The 13,420-nt window shown below is 39.6% G+C and overlaps 1 protein-coding gene across 2 annotated transcripts in view; it reads left to right on the forward strand.

The window, feature by feature from the left end:
* LOC149452425 (uncharacterized) overlaps nt 1–13,095 on the forward strand; it is a 43,103-nt gene extending 30,008 nt beyond the window's left edge. The window contains exons 4-5 of one of the 2 annotated variants that reach the window (XM_089689405.1): nt 981–1,099; nt 12,780–13,095. In XM_089689405.1, the coding sequence (XP_089545531.1) occupies nt 981–1,073 (93 nt within the window). In that variant the 3' untranslated portion in view covers nt 1,074–1,099; nt 12,780–13,095. Of the gene's footprint in view, nt 1–980; nt 1,100–2,058; nt 4,838–12,779 lie in introns of those variants that run through there. The other variant, XM_089689404.1, reaches the window with a different exon arrangement.
* The last annotated feature ends 325 nt before the right edge of the window (nt 13,096–13,420 follow it).

Below are 13,420 nucleotides of genomic sequence, written 5' to 3' on the forward strand. Positions count from 1 at the left end.
TTCTTTAAAGTGATACTAAACTCTGATCTAGAAGAAATTTGATTCAAGTATGTATTTGTAACCCAAAAAAACACCCTCTGTTGCTTCCAGCCTCATCCAAATCTCCAAATTCCATTTTTTCACCCCTTTTCTATCTTTTGCTTATCTTTTGCTGTTGTGACCTGATTTCTCACTAGAGGGTAGCTACATTCATTCTGTCTAGTCCCTCTGTATATAGCGGTGTAGCCATCCCCTTTTGTTCACTCCCAAGATAGGCTAGGGACTAGCCTAGCAGTGCATATGACTGCAACTAATGTGCATTGCTTTTTCCAAGCAAACAGACTTGAGTTAAAAAGAGGCAGAAAAACACAGCAAGAAAGGATTGAAAGTGGTTGTAAGCCTCTGAAATGAACAAGTAGCATATTCCTCTATAGTCTATTCCTCTATAGTCCAAATCACCTTGACTGTAAAGAGGGGGGTGTGTCCATTGCATCTTCTTAGGTCCCAGATTACACTCAGCTCCCTGCTGTATGCTGTGCAGTGTGTAACCTCACATGCCTTCTATTGCTGAGAAATAGCCATTGATCTGTGTACCTTGAATTGTTGTAGAGGAAAGAGGTACAACTTATGCAGGAGGTTTTGTTTTATTTCTGTGAATAACCTGAGGCTGGGTATATGTAAGGGTTTACAACCACTTTAATGAAAAATAAACAACAGGGCTATTAAGTAGTGGATGCGTATGGATTTTTTCTTTTTAGATAATAAGTTTATCATTTAGGGTCACTTTAAAATATTTACATAAGACATAGAGTTTTATTGTTCATAGAGTGACCAATCATCAACCTTTCTGCCACAGTTTATATTCAGTAGACATTTTAAAATATATTTTAAATAACTTTTAATTATATTTTTAGGAGAATGAAAAATGAAAATGAAAAATGAAAAATCAGCTCCCGTAATTTATTTTTATAATGTAATATTTTTTTTTCCTTGTTGAACAGGGGAAGAAAAACAACAACCAAAATACCTATGTGGATATGACACAAACTCTCCGTCGAAACACCATGCAAAGTAATGTTTATTGCCGGGCATAAAACAACAAAATGCAATCCATTTGCAAGTATGTGATCTGTTATCTTAAAAACTTGAAATCTGAACATGCTGAATGAGCATTATAAAACATATGACTGAATTTCTATTAGAATTGAAATTAAATATCAGTTTTAAAAGAACAAATTAAACTTGGCAGCTACAAATACTGTAGCTGCTGACTTTTAAAAAAAGGACACTCACCTGTGCAGAGATCCAGCGCTGTCCATCCCTGGACCAGTTCTTCATTGTTCTTCGGGTCCCTGGCACCTGCATGTTTTCTAAGGGAAATCAGAGCCGACTTCCCACTGCCCATGTGCAAGCCGTGCTGTGCTGTATGAATGGTCCCTTGGCTTCCCGGGGCCTAGGCAGTAGGAGCGGAAGTGGAAGCAGGTACCTGCTAAAACTAGGTACCTGCTCCCCCCATAAGGCAACAATCCTCCAAAAGTGGAAGAGGAGGGGGGAGGAGGTATTAAAGTAGATCTTCCCTTTTAGAATAAAGTTCTGCCTTAATCTGCTAGAAAATGATGATTTAAAAAAGATATTTATATCCTTCTAAAAAGGAAGAGTGTTACGTACGCACTTACATGAGGAGCTCGAAATGATGAAGGTGGCCTCTCACATTTGCAGCATGTTGATTTATTTATTGACATAATTTGCTAAAATTAATATAACTCAGAGTGTGATACATTTACAAAGGATGCAGTGTATTCCCCCCACTTGGATGCAAATGGCCAGCAATGGACCCTTATAAGTGTAGATAGTACACTTAATCCAACTGCAGGGGGTTGCAGTGTTCACAATCTGCCCAACATGTTTTGCAACTAAGGTCACTTCCTCAGGGGCTTGAAATGCATCTAAAAAATAAAAATCTGCAGACAATATGACAGATATACATTTATGTTAGTAAGTGTTCTTCTATTTAGTTCTGAATTGTTTACCATTACAATGGTCTTTGGTTATTATTTGTAAGTTTTTTTTATTTTTTAGATGAAAAGCCTCAAGCCTCTGAGGAAACGACCCTAGTCGCAAAACATGTTGGGCAGATTGTGAACAGTGCAACCCCCTGCAGTTGGATTAACTATCTACACTTATATTCAGCGTCCATTGCCAGCCATTTGCATCCAAGTGGGGGGAATACACTGCGTCCTTTGTAAATGTATCACACTCTGAGTTATATTAATTTTAACAAATGATGTCAATAAATATGTGTTTTTATCTATATTGATATTGCCTATAAAGTCCATGTTGAGCACATTCCAAAAAAATGCTTTGACTACAAACAGACATAGCCCAACAAGGATAATCCAGAAGCAGGTCAGACAAAAGCAGAGTCAATAACAAGGTCAGATCTAAGGTTGTGAATCAGGAATAAGAGGAACCCAGTCTGATCAGCAATGATCCAATGCAAAACTCACATTTAAATAGCCAGCTAGGTGCTAGTACCTGTGGAGGATGTGCCAGTACACTCACATGCACACTGTGGTGTGCATATTCCTATGAGCGCATCATTGTAAGTTTAGTTAGGCTCCTATGCATGGAAACATGCATGTTTTTGCTCATGAGCCTTATAGCTGGCACAACTTTACTGATGGATAGTATGATGCTCCTGACATAGTGGATAGTGTTAAAGAGAATTCATCAAAAAAAAACACTGCTGAAGGTTTAAAGTACATGCTGATAGAGATACATACACACACCTGCAGCTTCTGAATAGCCTACAGTTATGGCCAAATTTGGGACATTCTGGCAAAGGGCCCTACATTCCTGGGTAGTGTTGGAGATTGCTGTTGCCTCCTGCCACTGCACTTCCATATTGGTACATCATTATGATAGGCTACCTTACAGGCCAGCAATATGAGAGAGGTAAGCAAGTGTTGGCATCAGAAAGGTCTGGCCTGGCATTCTGCTGTACCCAGGGGTTTATAGAGGGCGGCTGCTGCAGGTATGTGCAGACACCTCTAGGTCATGAATACCATACAAATATAATGTGGTAACTATAGGGTTTGCTGAAATGGCAGTGTACATCTGACATTATCCATGGGATAGTATGAGCTCCTGTCAGCTGCCTCCATGAATCTTGTTTTAAAGGTAAAATTCTGTGAGTAAAATGTGGAGGCTGTCATTGTTGACCTCCTTCCAAAAAAGCTAGTCATGCTGATTTAATAGCTTCAATATTTTCTGAGTCAATAACCATGAAAATTATGTGGATCAGGAAGGCCAAGAAAAGTCCCTACCTTCATATTGTTCTGGATCATTACATGGCAGTTCTCAGCCAAGGTGAGAGTCCTGATCACAAGAGGGAAAGTGTTAATCCAGCAGCAGCATTTGAATGAAACTTTAGACTTATTTCCCGCAGGTGATGTGTTGAAACTTTGCTCTCTTGTTGAGTTCCAGACTTCACTGCTGTCTAACATTTCCAGGTGTGCGTCTCTCGTTAGGAGCTGGTGTTCCTGCCGAGTTGGCAGAAGGAACACAGGACCCAACAAGAGACAATAGGCACCATAACATGAAACAAGAAATGTGTAATGAAAGGAATTATTGAAAGGGTAACAGCTTGAACGTAACACACATATTGCATTAAAGATTTTTTTATGTTTTAGTTTGATCGTATCATCTGAAAATATATAAAAGCAATAGACATTCTCAACACTACAGTATTTTTGTACTATGTACTGTATATATTGCATTTGGCATATTCTGATCTATATCGGCATATTCTGATGCAACACATTTATTGGAAAAAAGTCCACTTCTTGAGGGATAAATATGCAAAGTTGTGGAATAATCTTGCAGATAACATATATACACAAAATATATCAGAAGTTACATATAATAACCAAAATTCCATTTTTAACAATAGCAATAACACAGATCTTCTTTAAAGTTGTGCAACATACCATTAGTGGTTTTTAACATCTCCATCCTGTCATAAGGTGTCGATCCATTACAGAAGGAAATCAGGTAGTAGTGTCTGAACTAATGGACTCCTTTAAAGAAGAGATATGCCCTCCTAGATGAGAAAACAAGGATACCCCAAATTGATGTATATTTTGATTTGATTAAAATAAAATATCAAACATTTTTAATTCTATACATGTGTTAGATGCCAGCTGTTTTCCTACTGATAATTTCCCTTTTATTACACTTTGCCTGTTACATATTAGTTGGGGATATAGGTGCAGATTGAAAAAATCTACAACATTTTCTTTGATGCATAGTATGATGTACCGTTGTCTTTTTTCCTGCCACTCTGGCCTATATTTTTTAATTCATATTTTGTCAAATTAGTCTGCCACATTGCTTAAATAATAAGTGTGCCTCTCAAAGACAATGCATTTGTTCCGTTTACTTATCCAATCATTCACCAAAGGATGTGTTGAGGAGACCCAATTTAAGGCTTGTGGGTTGCAAATTGGGAACTGAATGGCAAGTGATGTGCAGTCATCAGGAGAAGAAAGACATGTCTGGGGATCAGGCCCCCCCACAAAAAAATAATGGAATTTCCAGAAATATAACTAAAGTACTGTTGTCAAGGGATAAATTGCATCTCTTCCAAAAGATATCTTAGGTAAATGTTGGATAGGTATCTGTTTAGTAACGCACAACCAGCTAAATGATTTATAGATTGTATGTAAAAAATAAAAAACCCTTTGTCATGGCTGTCTTGCCAGGTCATATAGTTTCTAAACCTGAATCCAAATAACTCATGCAATCACTGAAATCTTTGCTTTCCTGCTCTGACTGCAATAAATTAAATTTGAATGTTTTCCATGGATTATTGTATTTTGTACATAGCATAACATCTGTGTTTTGCGTTCTATATTAAATTATTAAAGCTGAACTTCAGGAAGCAAAATAAATTTAAAATAGCATAGACAGCTTAAAAATCTGAATAAAACTTGGTGTCCACCTCTTGCAATCCAATGTACATCAGAGCTCAGACTAGGGGACGAAGAAGCAGCACAAGGAACCAATTCAGTTGCACTGCAGGACACAGGACTACAGGAGAGAGCATAGTAACTGATAGATGCATTTATTAGTCTGCTGCTTCTTCTTTCACTGTCCAGCCACAAGGTGCAGATGAGAAGGAAACCTTAACCTCTCTAGCGGTATTCCTGAGTGTAGCTCGGGGTAAAGTTTCAGTACCAAAAGCGATAACCCCGAGCTACACTCGGGCTTACCATGCAGCGTTGCATAGGGAGTCCCTGCAGCGCTTACCTTGTCCTTCGCTCCCACGATGCGTCCCCTGCAGCGTCCCCAGCCATCTCCTCTGGCCGATGCCAGCATCCGGCTTCTGTGTTCCGGTCCCTGTGACATCGGGACGTACGGGCGCCGGAACTAGCGGCAAATTTGAAATTTTTAAAAAATTTTTTTTTAAAAAAATCATTATTACATAGTAAAACATTGCTGTTTCAACCCATTTCACATACATTTTGTCCCTACTGCTTCGTCCTGTCCCCTGCCTGCATTTTGACTGTTCTTTCTGCCTGGAAACTTAGAAAAATCCATGGCGCCCAAAAAGCATCCCTTTATGTCAAAAGTGGTTTTAGACCGGCTAGAGAACAGTGATAGTAAATCAGAACCACTTGCAGAATTGAGTGATAATGATTCGTGGGGAAATTCGGCATCAGACACTGAAAACGATTCTGCGACTTTGCTCAGTGATGTGCGAACTTGGCGCTATATTTCAAATTTGTGTTTTTGGTTTGATTATATTATTTAATTAAATTTATTATTATTATATTATTATTTTTTATGAGTATTTATTAAATTATAATTTATGATTTTGTGTTTTAACATATCTGGAATGTTTACTAGACTCTTGTTCGGACAGATTTCAGTGAGTTATTCCTAAATTACAGGCCTACAATAAAAAAAATACATATTTCCATGCAAAAAAATGGTACCGCTTTCAGCACCAAAAATCTGAAATAATCATACCGCCAGGGAGGTTAAAGTGTTATCAAACTTCAGCAAAAAAAAATCCAACCACAAAACCTGCAACATGGGTGGCCGTATGCATGGCTTTAATATTTTGTAAGTCTTTATAACCTAATAGAGCCAAAGGATTGTCAAATTGTCAAAGCATTGCCATTATATGTTAGCTTTCAGCTCCATAAGATTGGCACTGGTAAATTTTAGTGCAGAATTTGATGCCCTATCTCAAGGGTTCCCTCACTCTAAATTTATCTGGAACCTTATCAGTGATGGTCACACTAACGTTTACCCCCCAGTCACATCAAGACCGACTTTGAAATCGTGCAACTTACAGTGAAGTCGCATTATTTCAGTGTCGGGTGAGATGCCAATTTCAGGTGTGATTTGCAAGATATCTGACACAGCTGTCTATACCAATCGCACCAACAGTAGTGCATGCACTACTTTAAAAATCGGTGCGGATCCGACCAAGTCAGAACCGCACCGATTTGACAATAGGGTGTGACATTGCATACGATTTGCAAGTCACATGGCATGCAAATCGCATGCCAAGTTACACCCAATGTGACCGGGGTACTACTGTTATCTCAATCCTAACACTAACCCTTGCTGTAATTTAAACCCTACGCTCAATATTGGCCATAAACATATAGGGGGTTATTTACTAAAACTACATTGTACAAAATCTGGTGCAGCTCTGCATAGAAACCAATCAGCTTCCAGGTTTTATTGTCAAAGCTTAATTGAACAAGCTGAAGTTAGAAGCTGATTGGCTACCATGCACAGCTGCACCAGATTCCGAGAGTGACAATTTTAGTAAATCTCCCCCATAGATTTCTTTCCTTTAGACTGTGGGCAGTTGGTTTCCTTGATCCATGCCAATAACATGGCTGGATGAATTTGCTTTGGTTCCAGCTGTCAGAATATATGAACAGTGCCTGTATCTGACTGGATGCCAGCACTGTTTAGTGACAATTCTTTGACCGGCTTCTTCGAAAAAAAGTTGATTAAACAATTGACATTTGTCAAACGGAGCTGTGCTGGCAGGGCACTGCAAAAACAGCCATCAGGAATCGTCCAAAATGTGAACAGTGTATGGCCAGCTTGATCTTCATGCCTCCTTGTAACCTCAACCTTGACAGTAAGTCTCACATCTCCCTGTAACCCCAACTCTTATCACCTTCCCTCACATTAACCCCTCCCTGTAACCCCATCCTTAACACTTATCATCACACCACCCACCTTGTAACACAAAACATTACACTAACCTGCCTATGACTTGTAGCACCCTGCTAGAATATGTTCCTAGAAAGATGCAAGTAAATTTAGTTCTTTAGATCCTCTGTAATCTTTGCAGCAGTGTGTGATTATTTTTAGCTGTTCTGGATCCCACTGGCTGCAGGCTCAATTGCCTCCCCTACCTTCTAGTGGATTCTAGAATGTTGCGGGTGGGGTTTTGGGGGGTGCCCAGTAGGTGGCTGAGGGGTGCATAAATAGTCAGGGGCCTGGAGCAGGGGGGGTTCTTGTCCAGGAGGAGAAGACCCCACACTGAAGGGCTGCTGCCCTTCTGGGCAGTATAGCTGATGTTTGCAGGAGTTCATTGAGGTCACAGCTCAGTGGGAGCTAGGGTGCCTATTTTCTGAAAATATCTGGAGCCAAATCAAGGGATTTAACTGAGGATCTGGTTTGGGAACTCACAGGAGAAGTGTATAGCTGATATTGGAGGAAGGCATTCAAGTATCCAGGGAGTGAGTACAGGCCTGAGTGTAGGATCCTAGTGACTGACCGCTGCTAATATCCCTTTGTGCTGCAGGTATGGGACCTTTCCTTTTCCTTGGGGTCAAAGAGTTGCTCATTCCCCTAGCTGTCACGTCTATGATAGTGAGCTCTATAAAACCACAGCTTGGGGTTCCCCAGGGTGCGGAATCTAAGCCCCAGCCTGCTTGTTCACCAGGGCCCCTGAGGGTGGGGATGGACTTGGAGCAGGCTGGAACCAGGTCGCAGCCCCCAGGTACACCCAGCTGAGGTAGAGGAGACAGCTAGAGGGAGCAGGGTACACCAGGAGTAGACACAGGAGATCCAGTTGGAAAGCCGAGGTCAGGACAGGTGGAAAACTAGCGATGTCAGGAACGAAGCCAGGGTCGGTACACGGGCAGACAATACAGGAGGGATGTCAGGGACGAAGCCGGGGTCGGTACACAGATATACTAAATGGATACTCAGTAGAACACAGGGGAGTTCCAACAACAAACGTTGCTCAGGCAATGTGGCCCAGTCTGAGCACATCTTAAATAGACAGGCAGACAAGGAGGTGGGAGAGGAAGTGATGGAAGGAAAGGACAGAAAACCCAGGGAATAGCAGATGACGCACATAAGTGAGCACAGAACAACACACATGTGAAGGAATCAAGAGCAGCAAGGAGGTAAGAGTAAAGGGGAATATCCTAAGGAATGTAGACAAAGAAAAGAGTATTCTTTGATTTTTGCACTGTGTTCTGCAGTATCCCACAGCTCCCTGAACCCCAATCAAGTTCAACTTGCATTAAAGCATAAAAAGACATCCTACATCTGATCATTGAGCTGTGAGTGTGTCTGTGCTGCTGTGTGACTGGCTGTTTCTACACCAAATTGGGAAGAGAGCTGGCAAATATGGAACAACCCTAACCTACCCTAAGATGGTGACTGAAATTTATATAATCCAATCAGTTTAACCTCCCTGGCGGTATGATTATGTCAGGAATTTTGTACCAAAAGCGGTACCATTTTTTTGCATGGAAATATGTATTTTTTTTATTGTAGGCCTGTAATTTAGGAATAACTCCCTGAAATCTGTCCGAACAAGAGTCTAGTAAACATTCCGGATATGATAAAACTTGAAACACGAAATCATAAATTATAATTTAATAAATACTCATAAAAAATAATAATATAATAATAATACATTTAATTCAATAATATAATCAAACCAAAAACACTGAAATTTGAAATATAGTGCCAAGTTCGCACATCACTGAGCAAAGTCACAAAATCGTTTTCAGTGTCTGATGCCGAATTTCCCCATGAATCATTATCACTCAATTCTGCAAGTGGTTCTGATTTACTATCGCTGTTCTCTAGCCTGTGTAAAACCGATTTTGACCTAAAGGGACGCTTTTTGGACGCCGTGGACTTTTCTCAGTTTCCAGGCAGAAAGAACAGTCAAAATGCAGGCAGGCCACAGGACAAAGCAGTAGGGACAAAATGTATGTGAAATGCTTTGATACAGGAATGTCTAGCTATGAAATAATCGTTTTAAAAAAAAAGTAATTTTTTTTAAATTTTCAAATTTGCCGCCGGTTCCGGCGTTCGTACGTCCCGACGTCACAGGGACCGGAACAAGGAAGCCAGATGCCGGCATCGGCCGGAGGAGATGGCCGGGGACGCTGCAGGGGACGCATCGCGGGAGCGAAGGACAAGGTAAGAGCTGCAGGGAATCACTGAGCAACACCGCATGGTAAGCCCGAGTGTAGCTCGGGGTTACTGCCAGGGAGGTTAAAGCTATAATCTACTCCAAAAACCCTTATACATTAATATTCATTAAAAGCAAGAATACAAGAATTCCGAGGGGAGCTCAAAGGCAAATACATCCCAAATAGCAACATGATACAAGAGAAGGGAGGAGGGATACAAAGAAAAGATAAAGAGGAGGAGAATGTTCTCACTGAAAAAAAGAAGATAATCGGGACTTTAAAGGTGCCAATAATAACGAAAACCTTTTTTTTTTTTTTTTCAATTATAACATTTATTTAAATCAGTTAAAATAAACAAGTATAACATATACACTGGAGTGTTTAAATTGGGTAATAGTACTAGTTACAATAATCTAAATCCTGTGCATTACTTCTCAACATGTTTCGCCTATTTACAGGCTTCTTCAGGAGATATTGAATATAGCACCTACAACAATGAAACATGTAAATTACAAAATAAAAGCAATAGACATTTTAACAGATCAATTAAACAAGGTATTGAATACCAAAAAACATACAGAAAAATGGGAATATATATATAACATGTATAACATGTAACATATATAAACATATATAAATCAATAATCGATGGAGGGCAATTTACCAGCAGATGCATAGCTGGCTCATTTAAATGTAGTGTCTGTAAAATCATTAATGAATAAAAAGGAACAAAAAGTTATTTCATTTCAATGATCTTTATTTGTTTTATAAAAGAAAGAGTTAAAAGCCAATCCAGAAAGTTATACATCCATTTTCCATAAACTGCCACCCATCTGGGCTGATACAAACAATGCACAAAATACTCAAAAAGTTCTTTCAATCAACCTGGATGTGAAGATAGCTGAAATGGTAGGTGTTTTTTAGGAAACCCAAAGGCTAAGTGCAAAAATATGAAGAAAAGAGATCAACTGCCACTCAATATTATAGATTAAGAGCTTAAAGCAGAACAAAACTTAGTTTAATACCTAATCAGATGGTGGTATCACAAAGAATACTACTCGATGAACACTGTCAATCACCACCATAACAGTGGCAGTACATCAAAAAAGGGCCAGAGATGGCAGTCCAAATTAAAACACTGAAATAAAAATGATAATGAATTATAAGCAGAGATCAGATGAAAACAATCAACCTTCAACCAATCGCTCTGGTGAGTTCATTCAATTCATTTGGTGGTGGAACAGAAACGTTTGGTGGTGTGAAGAGGCTTTAAGAAGTTTATTTTGCACGGGTGGACTGTCTAATATATTACAGAATTCCAGATTATTTTGCACTTTATTTGGACAGTATTTGCACTTTATTTGCACAATGTAAAGGGATGTTATATGGCATTGATATTTTGGCATATATGTAAATACAGGGTGCGGCAACATAACTACCTTTTTTCAAAATGCAATAAAACCCATTTTATGAATCAGAATTGTTTTTATTGTCTTTAATAATGTAGGTACATATCTAAAGTTCTGTTTTACACAGTTTTGAAAATCATATCAGGTAGGTGACACCCCCCATTGTCCATACACTGAATAAGCCGATTTCTGGCGTTTTTCATGACCCTTACCAGCATAGCAGTGGGTATGTTGGCAATTTCTGTGCGGATGTTGGCCTTCAGGTCTTGTAGGGTCCTTGGACGGTTTACATAAACACGGGATTTCAAAAAACCCCACCAAAAAAAGTTGCAAGGGGCCAAATCGGGGGAGCGGGCTGGCCACTCCAAATCGCCCCTTAGTGAGATGAGGCGCTCCGGGAAGTGTTCCCTTAAAACAGCCATTGATGCTCTTGAAGTGTGAGCCGTTGCTCCGTCCTTTTGGAACCAAATATCCCCTAAGTCCAATTTATCAAGTTGTGGAAAAACAAATTCCTCCAACATGTTCACATACCGGTCTGAGTTCACTGTCACCGTGACCTCATTTTCTTCAAAGAACCAGGGACCAATAATCCCAGCTGAGGCAATTGCACACCACACTGTGACTTTAGATGAATGCAAAGGCCTTTGATGCAATTCTCAAGGATTGGTGTCGGCCCAGTAGCGCATGTTCTGTTTGTTGACGCATCCAGTCAAGTGAAAATGGGCTTCATCACTGTAAAAAACAATTGCGTCCTAATGGACGTTTTCGAGTACTCTTTCACATGCGTTCCTCCAAGAATTGAAGTCGCGTTCGGAGAGTTCCTGCACAATCGCCAACTTGTACAGATGGTAATGAAGATCATCGTGAAGAATTCGCCTCACTGAACGATCCAAAAGTCCAAGGGCAGACGCATGTTTGCGCGCAGAACGCTGCGGGGATCGCAAGATTGAAGCTCGCACTGCTTTGATGTTCTCAGGTGATCTGATGGGTCGAGGGACTCCAGCTCTTCGTCTTGTCGTACTCGCGGTTTGTCTGAACGTAGTGACCCACGTAACAAATAATTTCAAAAACTTTAGAACTACGCCTGTCGCCTGAGACCACTCCCGCCCTGCTATGGCTGCTACAGCCCGAATGGCACGCATTTAAAAAAAGGTAGTTATGTTGCTGCACCCTGTATTATACAGCACTTTTATTGCAATGGCGCTTTCATTTATATGTGGTAAAATCGGGGTTGGTAGATGGCAATAACGTTTTGTTTTGCACAATATTGAACAGTGGAGATATTTAATGCACTTGGCAATTTATACTAATGAATAATAATTTATAAGGGGTTTTTGGAGTAGATTATATCAGTAAATTGATTGGATTACACAAAAAATTTCAGTCACCATCTTAGACTAGGTCAGCGCTGTTCCATATTTGCCAGCTTTGCCTTCTATTGTATTTGTTAAACATTTTCATATTACTATTTTTTATCCTTGAAGGGCATCTTACACAAATTTCAGTCACCATTTTAGGATAGGTCAGTGCTGTTCCATATTTGCCAGCTTTTATTGATGATTGTTACATTACGAATAGCAGCGGCCAGGAGTATATATTGTTCTAATTTTATACTCTCAGTATTTTTTCTCCATGGCACAGTCTGTAAAATAGTTAAATTGGGAAGAGAACCTGGGACAAAGTAGCAGGCCCATCAGGGGATTACAAACTCTAGCCCAAGTTCTAACCCTAATTTCCTGTGATCCTAACACTAACCCTACTGCACTGAAAACACATCATATGTGCACTGAGGACCAGCCACTGCTGTGCTGAAAGACACCAGTGTCAAAGTCTCAGCACTAGAATATATTGCTTTTATATCAATTTGTTTTACAGAGTACAACTTATTTATTTATGTTATTTTCTGTTTTAGACTGATAAAGAAGAAGAAACTCTCAATCCAATGTCATTTAGTCAGGCTGTCTTTGGTTATTTGGTTCAGGTTGCTGGCTTAAAGCTTGAACTTTTTTTCTACTAGCAATTGCTAAAGCTAAAAAAACCACAGCAGCATGTTTGGGTGCATAAAAAAGCAGATTTTCAAAGTCTACTCAAGCTAACCACACACGTCTTGATTTTCTTGCTCAGTCTGTAGAACTCTCCAATGCCAAACAGTGACTGCATCTTACTAAAACATAGAACACTTAAGGGTTTATAAGTGTGCTATTTGTAATTAAAAACTATTGATCATGCTTCTTGTCTAATGCAAATTAGTTAACTATTCACTTTCATTTGCAAAAAAGTAGTTCTTCCTTCACAGATCTAAAGAATTTTTTTAATCCCAGAAAGGTAAATTCCTACTATTAATTACAGAACAATATGCTAACTTTACTGCTATATTTAAATATTAAAAAGCATTAAAGTTATTATAACATCCCACATTAAGATGACATCAAACCAAGAAGATCTTCACTCCAAGCAGCTTCCTTCTGCTACCAATTGAAGACTGAGCTGTCCATGCTCACTAGCCAGAAAAAGGAAAAAAAACAGCTGCCCTCTGGGTATATCAAAAACGTC

This window comes from Staurois parvus, unplaced genomic scaffold (genome assembly GCF_062004578.1).
Source record: "Staurois parvus isolate SC_StPar_1 unplaced genomic scaffold, SC_StPar_1.0 ptg000473l, whole genome shotgun sequence".
NCBI classification, from domain to species: domain Eukaryota; kingdom Metazoa; phylum Chordata; class Amphibia; order Anura; family Ranidae; genus Staurois; species Staurois parvus.